Below are 16,032 nucleotides of genomic sequence, written 5' to 3'. Positions count from 1 at the left end.
AACTCGCTTCGGGAGTTTGACCACATGTTTATGTTTGTTTGTTTTCCTTGGCATTTTTCGATTTATATTACAAAATAGTTTTTTTCAAGACTTATAAGAATGACAAATGGCAAAGAACCTGCTTCATTGTGAAACAGGCTTCGGCGTATATCGTTCTACGCAACTAGGCCACATCCCCCTTTTTTATTACTATATCTGTTGGTTGGCCCAAGTATAGAAGAAAATTGGTCGTTGGCTGCTGTGGCTAAACTTATTTTTATTAAAAATTAATTTTTAAAAATGAAATATGTAGTTGGTACATTTTTGATTTATCTGATAAATGAAACTCCATTAACTATTATTTAAATGTGTAGATATGGATATTAAGTAAAATCGAATACATACTAAAATGCAATTATTTTCAGATATTGCTTTTAATGGAAAATGATTTATTTAAATACATACATATTTTTATTTTATATCGTTACTTAAACCTGTACGCTGTACGTAAAAAGCTACCGTAATACGTAATACGGTATAGCACAAGTCAAGTTCTGAACTGGTTGCGGCAACTAGCGGCAACGTATATAATTATTAGCAAGAATAAAACCAGAAAAGAAAACGACCAATAATAGAGTTGCATTATGTAAAGGATATATGATGGAGGGAAAGAAATTTTGCAAACTCAAAAAAAGCTGGAATCGTAAAAATTTCGAGAAAGTGTAAAGTGAATTAAGTGGACTGTGAAAAATTCAGGAAAAAAAAACAAATCAATGCAATTGCCAAACAGTTTTCTGTCTGAATATCAAAACGTCGGTCCGTTATATGTATATTTTATAGATATATATGTATTTTTAATATGTATTCACAGAGCTAGTCTTTTTGTGACACAATCTAGAACGAAAAATATATTGGTGATCAATTATTGCATCTATAAAATGGCATTAGCATATGAATGTTTGTTTTTTGTTTAACCTGATGGAAAACTGTTTAGAAATTACAGAAACCTGGATTTCTCTTATAAATATAAAAATATCACGACCTGCTGTATTATAACCAGCCTGTTCAAAAGTGTAATTTGAGTGATCCCCGCAGAGCGCTAGTGTACGGGCGCTTTTTGGGATACATAGAGTTTTTCTCGTTCAAATGACATTTGAATTTAAAATTAAAAATACACTTGTATTTAGTTTTGTTTTAGAAAGAAAATATGAACTTACTGTACTCAATCTTAACTCTAAAATCATGTCTAAACATATTTTTCCGCATTTTTATTCTTTACAAGCGCCCGTACTGTGGCGCCCACATCGGCGAAAATTGGCTCTTTCTCGGAAACCTTTTCGCAATGCTTTTTTAATGAAATGAACAGGCCGGTTATTATACAGCAGGTAGTGGAAAATATATATCACACAGCAACACAATTATCTTTTATCTTGGTCTCGATCATAGAAGTCTACACATTATTCTCTCTAATAAAGCTATTCTTCAAAAGAGTGCGCTGTTAAAATTTTACATTGATAAATTGCACGTTTATTGAGAATCAATAATTTCAACAATAATTTATAACAATTGAAAACACTTGTACTGAAACTTCGTTCAAATTGACAGCTGTAATTCTGTAAATAACACCATACCATAGGCGTAGGCGTAGGATTACTTATTATCCGTTCACGATTATTTCAAATTCGGACTGTCTATGAAAATCTGACATTTTAGTTGGCAATATTGTGATTTGGCATAATAAATCTATTTTATCTTACAGGTGGAGTTTTTGAGCTACCTTAGACCATTGTTTTCGGTGACAGAAGTCAAATTTTAATCACAAGTGAGATAAAGTACTCACTAGTGAGTTAATTTGACAGTTGCCATTTAACTTGACATAAATCACTCACAAGTGACTAAATTTGACAGCTGTCATTTTACTTGAATGAAACTGCATTTCTTGGATTTTTGCAATAGTTGCACCTGTAAGATAAAACGTCGTATATCACACGTGATCGAAATGCTATTATGAAACTCGTGAGAAGTGTCCCACTCGTGCGCAAGCGCATCGACGGTCAAAATTCTCACTCTTGTATAATGATGCATTTCTATCACTAAATCAATTAGGGAATTGACAACAAGACGAATATTTAATAACGAAACGTCATATGACAGGACCTGACGCCAATCTAACAAAAAAATATCGTGGCCTCCTGCGTGTTTAAAACAATCGTGAACGGCATATACTACTGGCGGGAATTAATCTGCAAGGGTACAATGGTTTCCTAAATAACGTGAAACAATTGAGATGGAAAGTTTAGTATTTTTCACTGCGTTATGTTATGGAACTAGAATTTAAAATCGTGCAATATATCTAGCATCTGCTGATTGAATAGCCGTCGTTTCATTTTCTAACAATTTTTAAAAATAGATAAGTTATGAAAGAGAAATTAAATATTTAAGTTTTATACGCTAAACCTTTGTAGCCACTACAATGTTCTTCTGCGAAATTGAGAGAGAAATTGAGATTAAAAGGCTCATTAGGTGTGGTAGGAAAATTCAGGTATTGTGAAGATATAGAATCTCTTTTTAAAATTTTGCACGGTTTTTTACATTCATCCTAATCAGAATTCCGAAAATGTTTTGAATAAATAACCGCATCTTTTGAAACTTCCACACGATGAGTAGGTACATATGTATATGCTGATATCCATTTGTTTCTTAAGAAGGTTTCTCTTGCAAAACTGAAATAATTTTTTCACGCAGGTCTTAGGTATTTGTCAAGAATCGCCTATTTTACGTACCGGTGAAAACATAAGTCTTGTCTTGAAGAATTATCTATAAGGAGTAGAACAAATTCTGCACGTTCTCATTAGTGCAATTGTTCTATTTTATGAATGCAGGAATAATGTTGGAAATTAAAACATCAAGTTTTATGACACTTCAGACTCTTGAATTAATTTCAAATTTCAAAATTGACATATGGGAAACATCAAAACAACATACGTACGAGTATGTAATAACAGAGAGAAACATATTTTAATATCTACAGATTAGAATAAGATGGGGGAAGGTACCGAAGTCTGTGATATGTTTACACGAATGAGGTTCGTTGAATGGCAAGGGATTGGGATATGGGATATTTTAAATTGTAGACTTGTAACCCAACCCTACAAAATGCACTAGAATACATTAATTAGAGCATAATTTTAGGGTAAAAAATATTACTGCTTGAAGGTAAATAAATAAATAATTTACGCTAGGTAGTACTCTCTCTGGGTAGAATTTAGTGATTTTTTTGTCAACCAATCTCTCGCTGGACAAACTATATCAAATCTCAATTCGTGCGACTTTTTTTATCAGGTTAGTTTTAAAAGATAAAGTTTACATAACTCCACCACAAACTCACAATCGAGTCTTCAACGCCAACTTTGAGGATAAATTTAATAAACGCACCATACAATAGGTGTAATTATTTCAGGTAGAAATTTAAGGTATCTCTTCCAGCGGCCTCTAGCGGTAAGATAAATAACAGCTGACAAAGTCGGTAAAACCTTAAACTATATTGTTACCAGTTACAGAGCGTTACAGAGTAGGCACCTTATCACCTTACTCAACAAATTTTTAAAGACAAATTTGAGTGTATTCAAATAAATGCAACATAATCGTCTAAAATCTTTTATTTTTTATAAAAAAAATAATTAGTAACAAAACATTGCATCAATTTTGTTTAAATTATTTCATGAATGATGTAAGCCGACAAAGAAAAAATATAGTCCATTTATGAAACATTTTTAATTGTACACAGAATCATACAATAATAGTACAATACAACTTATTTTTTTTAATAATATACATACATTATTTTCATTAAAAATACTACTTAATACTACCGTGAAAGTAAGAAGAATTGTTAAACATAACAAAATAGTAGAATTCTATCACTGAATTTATACGAGATCGTAGTCTCTCATTTTGCGAAAAATTTTCCCCTCCATTTCCTATCAGAAAGAAATATATAATGAAAAACGACGTATACCATCTGTTTTATAGTATACAACAAGAAAATACGAAATTGTTTTTATCCTCTAATCTAAGGACATAAATTTTTTAAAACAACACGTCACACTAATATGGAATCCATTCAACATACGATTTTTCTTTGTACAATAATTATTTTACATCGTATACATAGACGCCACAGTTACAAACAATAAGTCGTTTTAGCACGGAAACTTTTTCTATTTTCTTTTGCTAAGTTCTATAGGTTTTGTTAAAATAAAGACAATAACTTTTCCGGCGCTAATTTTGGAGGAAGTACATGTTAATGATAACAATTAATTATTATTATTATTATTATTAAGTATGCTCCAGATTATTGCATGAAGTAGTTGGGCTTGTTTTGTGTTACGTACGTTCTGCATTAAGTTTGTTCAAGAATATTTCTCTATTTACTTAGTTTAATTCCGTATACTTTTAAACCCGGTTTAGTTATTTCGTATGGTATTTATTACTGATCGTGAATGATGTCAATGTATTATGAATTGTGAGCAAATAAATTTTAAAATATTTTAAAACCTAATGCAAAATGTTGAAATGGCAAATCAGTGCCAACATGCCAGTCCTCTACTTTATTTCTGCATAATTTTTAGATATATTTTTTTAAATTACAAATCGACAATAACAACATATTTTTCGTTAGCAACCAGAAAGGTTGTTAATGTTAATAGAAATACAAGAATATCTTTTTATAATAACTTATAAAATGTTATACAGAATCAACTTGCACCTAGTTTCAAGGTAAAATTCACATTTGGAGATTTTTAGTAATTTTCAATGGTTCCTTGTGTCAATACCATTTGTTTTTAATTAATTTTTTAGCTAATCAATTTCAAGTTCAATTTTTTCGTTATAAAAATCTTCTGTCTTTTGCTGCAATTCTAAATTATTTACTTTTAACAAATCGATCGAGTAAAACATTACGGACTGGCAAGTTGAGCATTGAGCTTGGAGAATTATTCCAGAGTCCTTGACAGTAATTACGTGTATTGATTTAATAAAATTAGTACAGTTGTCCGGAATCCTTGTGTAACTAAAAGCAACTAATATACAGAAGCATTGTTGTGGGTGTCGTAGTTGATTTGCAGGTAAGAAGGAATGGCGGCGTTGAGTTCGGAAGCTCTCCGTCGCAGCGCTGCTATGCTATGGCCGCGCCACACGTCCTCCTCTTGCTCGTTGGGGGAGGTGCCCGACGCCACTGGCGGAGTGGCCGCACTCGAGCACGGTATTTGCGGGGGCGGCGAACCACCCGTCCCACCATTTCCGTTGCTACCGCCACCGTTGTTGCAGTACGTCATCATGCTATCACCTGCAACAGATAAATCACGAGAGTCAGTCAAACCGAGGACGTATGTATCAAAGAATTTGAATTATTATTCTCGGATTAATCCGTGCGCTCTCACAATTCAATTTTGCGAAACAGAAAACTGATCTGTGTTGGGTTGGTGATGCTAAATTACAGTTCTTGTTCTTGATACTTGCTTATATTTTTCACTAAGCTTTAAGAACATATCATAAAGTTAATTATTTAACTAACACAACTCTTAAACGCAACAAGGAATAAATATATTGCCAATAACTATGAGTTAAATACAGAATGCAAATAAGAGGTTAGTAAAACTGGAATAATGTTTATAATATTCAATTTATTGGTCCTTGCTAAACTTGCTTAAGAAAACGAAAGAACTCTATGTTGTTCATTCTAAAATGCTTGTTTACAGATAACATTTTTGTTCTTATAATATTTTATATGGGCGCTACCCGCTACCTTTCGCTAATAAAATGAAATTCGCTCTTTTATAATGATTTAGGCCAATAAAAATTGTATTCTTGTATATTCATTGAATTATGTATGTATTTACAGATGAATGAATATATTAGACAACAACTGAATTTGCGTAAAACACAAGAAAATCTTCCATTACGAGTTTGAGATCTAGTTTGACCGTTCGAAATAATTTGCTAAAATTATCCTAAAATTATTACACATATTTTCAGCATACAATAATAATAATTAAACACATTTTTAAGAGGCTAGTAAATTTTCAGTTACTTGTGTATGGATTCACAAGAAAACAAAAGTCAATTTAGATCAAGTAACTTTCAAACATGAGCATTTGTAGCTATTTGTAGTCACATATTTTTTAATATGAATTCATATATGTAATATGTAGTATATTATTCAACGAGTGAGTAATATGCATTATCCGCGAGTAGAATACTATACTTTTTCTACGACTATGAAGAGAAATTGATAAAGAAATTTCATTATTAGGTACACACACTGAAGCTGACGTTTGAAATTGATTTTTTACAGTTATTACTTTGCATACTGGATACATTGGATTGGACTTCATAAGCCAATGCTATGATATTTGCTGTGAGTTTTGAAATTATTATTTAACGGGACCCTCTTTAATAATTATAGTATTGTATGTACAATTGGAGTAGAAAAATTAATTGAATGTTGCTAAAGCATTTTTGATTTCTTAGTTAAATTCAGATATGTACATATGTGACAGGTGACTGACGAAAGACCTTTATTGATGCTGTATCTTGCTTATTTTTATCCCATTTGATTAAATGACAAACCAGATGAAATAATTTTGCAAACACTTCAATACCAACTAAATTAATATTTTGTCATGCGTCTAGTTTTTTGGACAGATGAACATCAACTTCTTGTTGTGTTTTAATTTTTTTTAATTCAATGTTACAGATATTTTTTGAATATGCAAATGCAAAGAACAAACAATAAGGGCCAGCAATCGTTGATTTAAGTATTACTTTTTATAAATTTAGGAAGATAGAAACCATTGGAGATTGTAGTTTCGGTTGCATATAATGAAATTTAGTCTCTCGTGACTAACCCTATACCCATATATTAAACAAAAGTCAAGAGATTAAGGAGTTAATGTAAAAAAAATTAAAATCAAGTGACCAAAGTAAACAGGAGAAAAGCTCATTCTAAATGCTCGAAATGACTAAGTGAGCTTTGGATATTTGTCAGTCACGCCATTTGTCAAAACAGTTTGATTTTTTGGTAATAAATTGCAACGATTTTTAACTTTTCACCACTACCGTGGATAACGGAGAATATGTGGACATTACACAAATTTATTTCGAATGTGGAAGAGCAGTGCAAGAGCTTTGCGACTCTATAGAAACCGGAATCAAACAGCGTCAATTATTTTAATTTATGTGCAACTATTTGGAAGGTACGAATTTTCGAAGGGACCCCTGCAATTCGGAATTCTGGTAAAAAAGCGCCACTGATCAAAAACAATGGCAGATAAGTAAAAACGACCTGTGTAGATTTGATTCACAATTTAGCATAGAATCCAAGAATGAAATAAAACTGGGTAGGTTCCATTTAAAAAAACATAACTTTAGTGTTTTATAATATTGGGACACCCTGTATATATACCGCAATATTTTCCGAATATGGAGTAGAAGTAGGGACACTTCTAGCTACAGCTATCATCTAGAAAAAAGAAAAAACTGATATCTTTAATAACAAACAAGTTATGGAGCTTTTTCGCAACTCTGGGACATTCTGTATATGTATTGTCTAATCTACACCTAGGTCACAGTAAATATTATTATCAGCAGTAGGCAACATTTTAAAGTAGCCAATCAAACAATATCAACGAGTTGGCTGAAAATTACAAACAATTAATAAATTTGATTCAACTTTTATTTAAAGACTAATTTTTTTCTTTTTTTTTTCTAAAAATATGGCATTTTATTCATTAATATTCATTAAATTCACATATGTACTTAGTATACTTAATTGTATGTACTTTATTTGTTCCAGGATTTCATGTTTGTACATATGTATTGTCAACCTTAATCTTCTTCTAAAAAAAGAGGTCTATTAGGTAATGCATGAAAATTCAAAAAAATCGCGTACACCTATTACTTGCATGTGTAATTTTCTCGTTCTGTCGTTTATTAACGTCATACTGTGACACTTAAGTTACTCAAAAATACCATTACCAAAAGTTTCTGAACAAGAAAAGTGGGAATTTAGTGCAGTCTATGCCACGTAGATTAATCGCGGTTGTAAGTGCAAACGGCGCCACGACCAAATATTAATGTAATATTCAAATAAAATTATCTAAAAATTAAAACATAACCTGTCTTATAACTTTTCTCAAAATGACTGAAAGAGCCCTTTTTTAAACGATACAAAAACCTATAAAAATTGCTTACTTGATCTGATGGTGTACCTACGCGATTTTTTTTGAATACAAGTATACATAATATTTTTTCGGACGACCACTATGCAATATGGCACATTTCACACAGTTTTCCCTTAGTGAAAATTTAAAATTGCAAACAATTTCAACACGAAGACGAACGAACGGCCTACCCGTGTGAAATGAAGAATTTGAGAAATCTGATTGGCCGACAGCTGTGTTTTTATTTTGCACACAGGCCGATGATTAACGATGTCTACCTTTCCGCGCAACGGCATAATTATTTTGTCTGCAGCTAGAGTGCTTTGCCGAATGATACTCGTATTTGAAATTGAGGAACAAGAGGAAACTTCTCAAGAGGAATTCTCGAATTCATAAACTCTGATGAATTCAGCTCATCTATACCGTTCGATCCAGATCATTCGGGTCCGTCTACGTTACAAACTGATCAAAAAGAGTAAAACAGTAAACTTCTACTGCATCGTGGACTATGCCCACTGGGGACACCACGTCAAAAAAAAAACGCACCCTATTGCTCTACCTCTGTGGTGGTGTGAAAAAGAATAAAAAGTACAAAAATATAAAAAAATCTCTATTTCTACACGCTGTAACTACGAAACTATTGATCTGACAAAAAAACATAAACAACAAAAAATGTAGAGAATTGCATGCTCTACATTTTCTATAATAACTTAGATAGAGGTATCTCGCACGGATAATGAAATAATCCCACAAATGTGATTTTGCACCCCTATTCTCTAATATGGCGGGGCGAGCGGCAATCCCCCAAGGTCGCAAACTCAACAATATTAATAATATGCCTGATAGAAGATACTTGGCAAGTATAAACTTTTCTGTACCTTTTGCAAGGTAAAACTCCCTATTGATTGGACTAGTATTGAAAATTTGATTTCACACTCGTTTGCTTAAGCCACACGCTTACGCTTGTGCAAACTCGCGTGAAATCTTTTATTTTCAACACTTGTTATACAATATAGGTACTATTGTTTTACAATACAAAAATTTCCTACAGGGCAAGTCACGTAAGGCTTATTTCTAAATTTATTTTGTACGCAACCAAAAATACTAATGACACAGACCACTTGATACCGTTTATAACGTAACGTAGGTATGCAATTTGGCTAAAAATGTCAAAATGACGTTTTCCTGTTCTGATTAATGAAATCAAAAATTAAGTTCATCAACTGTCATTTTGACATTTTTAGCCAAATTACATACCTACGCTGATTACTAAATTAAATCACATTATAAACGGTATCAAGTGGTCAGCGTCATTAGTATTTTTGGTTGCGTACAAAATAAATTCAGAAATAAACCTTATATGACTTGCCCTGTATAATAATGCGGAATCTGGAAAAGTGCCCCGAATGCTTGCAGTGTTTCCACGTTGAATGGCAAGGCAAATCCTCTCAAAAACGAATTTCTTTGATTTTGAATCACAAATTAGGAAATTAGGCATTAATTAATATAAAACAAATTTTTTTACAAAATATGATTTTATTTGTACTTTTAGTTGATTATTGTAATTAATTACATTACATCAATTTGCGTTACATTAGTAAAGCAAATGTATATTAACTCTCAAATTAAGAAAAATTAGTATTAGTTATCGTTCATCGTCCATATTAACAACAATAAAAGCCGTTTACATTTATAACGAATTCTTTAATTAACACACAATTTAAAATTTTTAACTGCTTTATTAGCAAGTTTAATGATACTTTTACTTTTAAAATTGTTAACATCTGACTGGACATTTTAACGAAAAGGTCTGTTGAATGTGATCAGTGTACGTGAAAAATATTCACTCAAACTGGACAGACAAAGTCATAAAAAGCCAAAACAAACAAATTTCATGTAAATGTTGTATTAAGGGGAATGTTGTCTTAGTGTAAATCTATTTGCTTTTGTTTCATCAATTATTCATACGTATATAGAAAGGCATCATGTATTCTTGAACCAAAAGTTTCTAACGAATCATTGATGTTACTTGTCCAAAACACAAAAATCGTTACAATAACGTGAAATAGAATACACCCTTTACCAACAAAAACTGTCTAGACTCGACAATTACCAATTCCAAGGAAAGGTGAAGCATTCACTTTGACAAACAAAAGTTAGGAAATAGGTGGCTAAAATTTCTATAGGTGGATTCTCTTATGGGTGAATTAGCAAGGCATTTGGTGTTTTATGTGCAAACATATAAAAATGACTAAGTACTATCATTTTAAAAGAGTGTTAATTATTTTAAGTATATGGTAATGTTTTCTACAAACAAAAGGGCTACCAATATAGAGTAGTTGCGCGTACAGGTGTCTCATAGTCGTGATTCACTTCATTTTCATTTTTTTTTGTGCAAATTAATTTTTTCATTCATTTGACATTCTCTGGAGCTATAGAAATTTCGCACATTTTCCTATTTGCATTTTAATCTACATGCAGATACCCGAACGTAATGATATAATATTTACACTTAAACTTGTGATATTGTGGTGTTGGGGCCATCGGGATCGTGACAGCACCGATGCAGAAATTGATTGAAAATAAATAAGATACGTAGTAGCTGTGAAAGAAATCATGGCAAACACGTTAATGGTAAAACATGTGTGCAGAAGTAATTAGAATAGTTGACGCGTATTTCGGTAGCGGGTAACGAGGCTGTTTCTAATCACTGCTAATTGTATGTTTTGTGGTACTCCGTGTCCCCTGCTTCCCACTCCTCCGACTGCGGAATGCCGCACCGAGTTGTTACTTTCGACCGAAGGTGTCAAAAGTAAATGTCGTGGGTTTATTTAACTTCGGTTTATACTGGCGGACAGTAAATGTTTAAAAGTTATGTCTATTAAGTTTTATAGACTAACTACAACATCTGATAAACAAATCACAACGGGTCGAGCTTTCGTCTCTGGCTTTGCTAAATCACAAAAAATTAGATTGATGTATCCTTTTGTAGGCAAAGCTTCAAAAATATAATCTTATAAGCTTCTATTTTTCTTTAGGTATTATCCATGTTTGTTGTGGTAATGGTCATAGATGACTAATAAATATACAAATTTACTTGTCTACTATCTTGTTTCATGATATATCACTGACATTTATGTTCTTATGGTCAAACAGCATTATGTCACCTCTAGTAACGCACTTGACAACAAATGACTACAAAGTTTCTAGCAGCGATGATCGCAACTTTTAATCAACTCATACATTTTCTAAATATCTACTGTTGATTAAATGTACAGCAACATTCTCACAATATACCAGGTGATCAACAAGAAAATAAATCAAGAGTGCTACCTCATCTTTTGTTTTATGGAAACGTCTTTCTTAGCTTAATCGTACATACAGGTCGTTAAAAAGTACGGATACAGCTAAATATTTTCAGAACGGTTTAGCAGAGATCGTTGAAATTCCGCACACAGTTAGAAATATGTATTGAAATTCTATCATTTGACATTTTTTTGAATTTTCTAAAATCATTTATTTTGAAGATCTTATATCTTCAAAATAAACTTGATTTTTTTAATGGCACGGGGGATCAAATTGAATATCTTTAAAAAGAGTATTTTTTTGTGAATTCAGTGATGTAACACATGCATATTTTATTTTAACCGAAATCTTATACAAAATTATCGAATTAATAAAATTTGAAAAAAATCTAACCTTGGAAATGTTGTCTTTATCTATCGTTAGTTCTTTGCCATATGTATTTTGACTAAAAAATAAATAAAAGGTAATAATAAATAATAATAAAAATTAGACATTTAACCGAAACAAAATACATTTTAATAAAAAATTTAAACGCAAAATACTTACATAAATTTTACGCTAAAAAAGATTTTCAAAATGGCGGCGATATGGGTGTGTGTTACATCACTGAATTTACAAAAAAATACTCTTTTCAAAAATATTAAATTTGACCCCCGAGCCATTTAAAAAAATCAAGTTAGTCTTGTAGGTTCAGAATAAATGAGGTTAGAATATTGAAAAAAATCTCAGATGATAGAATTTAAACACTTCTAACTATGTGCTAAATTTCAACGAGTTCTAGTAAACCGTTCTGAAAACATTTAGCTGTATCCATACTTTTTAGCGACCCTGTATATGTAATATTGCTATTCACAATCGTTTTATTGGTTGCCTACCTGTCGAAAAATCTATTATTAATTAATTAATTATTAATAATAATTAATGCTTTATCTTCAATGGTAAAACTCATTTTGACAACTTATTCTGGAATAATACTTGCTTACAATTACAGGAAACATCCGTAAACTTTGCCGAAATGGAATTTTTTTTTCAAGGTTAACATAAACACCATTGCTTTAAAACTGACGTTTCTTTGACATTTCAAAGCAAAATCTGCTTACCAGTGGCATCGCGTTTGGTAATAAAGCTGGTAAATTATCCATTCTTACGAATGTAAAATGGTACTCTTGTTTATTTTATAATTTTTTTCCATTATCAGATAATAATATGTAATAAAATGCACAATTGTAATTCCAACGTCTAAAATTCTTGAGGTATGATTTATTATAAAGTAATGTTTGAGACCACAAATTGTCTACTTCCCTGCATTGACGCTTATTTGCATAGAATTCTGCTACGACGTGATCGATAATTTGCAACGCCTGCTATGGTTTGTTATCTTTTTGATTACTGGATTACTGGATTGCAGTCAAGATGTACAAAAAATTTTCGAGGTAAAAGAACACACTATGTTCCGAAGGACATATATTTTTTCTATCATCGGCTCTCAAAATAAATAAAAAAGACATTTAACTGACAAATATGTGTGAACTGGCCTTTATTGAATATAACCCAACTTTTGACTCGATAATGCTATTTCCCTTCTTTTTTGATGTCACAATAAAAACTTCAAAGTGATTTTTAATAATTGTCATTTATTAAAGGCACTAATGATTGGTTTACATCATTTTTTTAGAAATGTCAAAAAGATATTGCCCAAGATTCCGTGTCCGGAACAGTACATTGAATTAGAATCTTTATTTTATTACATTATGCATTTTACATTTTTTCTTTCACCTTGTCCATAACAAGTGATTGTTATGAACCTCAAAGCAGGGTAAAAATTAACCAGTTAAAGCGGTTAATTTGGATAATCCGCTATTATTTATACCGGTTAAAAAAGGCAAATCTGGTACCCAAATTGGCTAATGAAATTGACTGATTAAGCTATTTGGCAAGTTAAATTAGTTGGTTGATCAATTGAACAGAATAACATATTTGAAAGAATTTCAGAGTTTAACAAATTATGTATCTTGTTGAACTAAGCTGACCAATAATTACTTAACCAAGTTAACTATTCTAACATAACGAGCTGATCCTTTAACTAATTAACCGGTTAAGCCAGCTAGCTGGTCAAATAGCTTAATTTTTAACGGTTTGGTTCTTTATTCGAGTTAAGCATCAGCTAATGAACCCAAGTCATCGTTTTAATTGGTTAAACTAATTCAACCGTGCAGCCCAAGTAATTAAGACTAATTTGCGAAACTACCATAGAAAATATACACAATTCCCGGAACAGCTTAGCAGTACGTTGTTAAGTAGTCGTTAAAATATCCAGGTAAAAATGTTTTTAAAAAGTCAATCTTCTTTTTTGTAGAAGATATGGACCTATTCGCTACACTAAATGTGGCAACATTTAAAAACACTCTATGGGGCGTATCTGTAACTTTTAAAAGGGGCGTTAAAATTTTAGCGTCTTTTAAAATTTAAAATTTCAAGCCCTGATTGGTCATTGCTATGACAACTTAATTTAACAGTCTTTAAAATTTAGTAGGTTTAAATACTTCGTTACTTTAGTTACCTATTGTTATATATAACAATGTTTTCGTATATTTTAACCTACAGTTAACTTTAACTGGCGTTGGTGAATACGGGCCTTAGTATCCCAATAGTCTGCAAATATTGCATTTTTATTGTCTCCATGGAAATGAGAGAGAAAAATCAAACCCATGTTATTTGAGGTAAAACGGACATAAAATAACTACTTGGAAATGCTGGCAATAGTGAAGAAAATAATTGCAAACCTGATCAGTGATCACAATCGTTCAAAATTATTATGCCCCTGGCTGTAAAACACGTATAGTAAAAATCTTTTTTAATATTTAATACGAGATCAAAGCTGCACTTTTTGAGCCGCCATATTCTCAAATCTAAGAGGTATGGAATGTTTTAATTATTTTTCTAATTATTTTCTAACATCACTTAACATTGCCCCATTGAGTTGTTCCGCGGATTTTGGGGCACCTGTATATCTTACTCGTAGGAACGATCAGTTCAAAGGTCATACATAATATAAAATGCATTCACGTTGTTTTGACATAATGGGAGGCCATGGCCATTTTTTAAATTTGGTAATAAAGCTCTCTGTTAAATTAGGTTATGTTTTTCTAAGTTTGAGGTTATAAATAGCCTCAATTTCTAGTGCATTGTTGTCAGTTTTACTAGTTTACAATATAAGCATACTCAGACATCGCGGGAAATTCAGCAACATGTTATATTTATTTTGATAAGTAGGTACTGATGACTTTAGTGACAGAAATTAAAGTGTGTCCAACGTTAAAAAAATCAATCTTGGCCTCCCATTATGCCAAAACAACATGAACCGTGTTCATGGGCATTAATCACAATTTAATATTCAATTTAAATCTGCAAGAAAATAGGAGTTACGGTTTAACAAAATAATGGCAACAGAGTATTAATGTGTCAGACAATGAATTTTTCCTCTAATAGGAATTGAGTAGTCCTTAAGGAACTATAAAATGAATCAAACTGTAAGTAGGTATTGTATTGTAAATAAACAAAACTATTACGAGACTATTGTATAAGTAATTCAAGTAAAATATGAATCAATTTTCTTTCGTAAACACTCTAAACACTTTCGTGTTCACTTTAGTGATTAGTATTCTAAATATTCTTTCCTCTACAAAGATCTGGATATGAATCTTGTTACAATTTTTTATAAAATAAAAAAATAGATGTATTTTCTGTGTAAGTAGCATACATTGTTCGCCACTTGATTATTTCGAAATGTCATTTTTATCGAATTAGTTCCATACTTCACACTCGTACTGTACAATAATTAGAAGAATGTTTTACGCTGGACAAATTATTTTAATTAATGGGAACATCTCACCTAACGAATTAAGTCCATAATGAGCTTGGTATACGGTACTTGCAGCCGCCGTGCTTATCGGCAGCGCAGGACTCAATCCTGAACTTTGGTTGAGTTGTCCTAGAGACTGACCGAATCCGCTCATGGAAACTGAACTTTGACTAAGTTGTCCCAAACCTGTAACATACAGAAAAAAACTGTTTCATCCAAACGAAAGATGTTTGCTTGCTTTCGTCCGTACAAATATTTGTTTAGGGTTTAAAAAACGTACCTGTCGCCATTCCAGCGACGCCCCATCGTGATTCCGACGTACTAAACATACTGGACCCACAGAGTCCATCTCCCATTGCCCCAAAGGGCGGAAGGCCGTGCGAAGGTAAGAGAGCACCCGGGGTTCGGAACACATTAGTGGTCTTCTTCCGTTTCTTCCATTTCGCTCGGCGATTTTGAAACCAAACCTGCAAAAATAAAAGACTTTTGCTATAGTTACTGAAAATCAGTCAAATTCAAACACAGACCAACATATAGAGTGATTCACATAACTTTCCGACCCTAACGAAAGTTAAATGCAGCCAGTAATACGTTATTCAGTGATAACTTGAAACCTTTATTTATACTATGAAATCTGGACACTCCTGGCATCACTTGACAGTT

The 16,032-nt window shown here is 32.0% G+C and overlaps 1 protein-coding gene across 3 annotated transcripts in view; it reads right to left on the bottom strand.

Annotated features, from left to right (window-relative positions):
• Nucleotides 1-3,734: 3,734 nt before the first annotated feature.
• Nucleotides 3,735-16,032, bottom strand: part of LOC138123240 (homeobox protein orthopedia-like) — a 44,337-nt gene continuing 32,039 nt past the window's right edge. For all 3 annotated transcript variants that reach the window (XM_069037851.1, XM_069037852.1, XM_069037853.1), the window contains exons 3-5: nt 15,650-15,836; nt 15,400-15,555; nt 3,735-5,326 (exon numbers count right to left, since the gene is read on the bottom strand). In XM_069037851.1, coding sequence (XP_068893952.1) covers nt 5,061-5,326; nt 15,400-15,555; nt 15,650-15,836 — 609 coding nt within the window. In that variant the 3' untranslated portion in view covers nt 3,735-5,060. The remainder of the gene's footprint in view (nt 5,327-15,399; nt 15,556-15,649; nt 15,837-16,032) is intronic.

Source organism: Tenebrio molitor, chromosome 2 (genome assembly GCF_963966145.1).
Source record: "Tenebrio molitor chromosome 2, icTenMoli1.1, whole genome shotgun sequence".
In the NCBI taxonomy this organism is placed as follows: Eukaryota; Metazoa; Arthropoda; class Insecta; order Coleoptera; family Tenebrionidae; genus Tenebrio; species Tenebrio molitor.
Note: the sequence above shows the minus strand (reverse complement) of the source record. Positions and strands in the feature narration are given on the sequence as shown.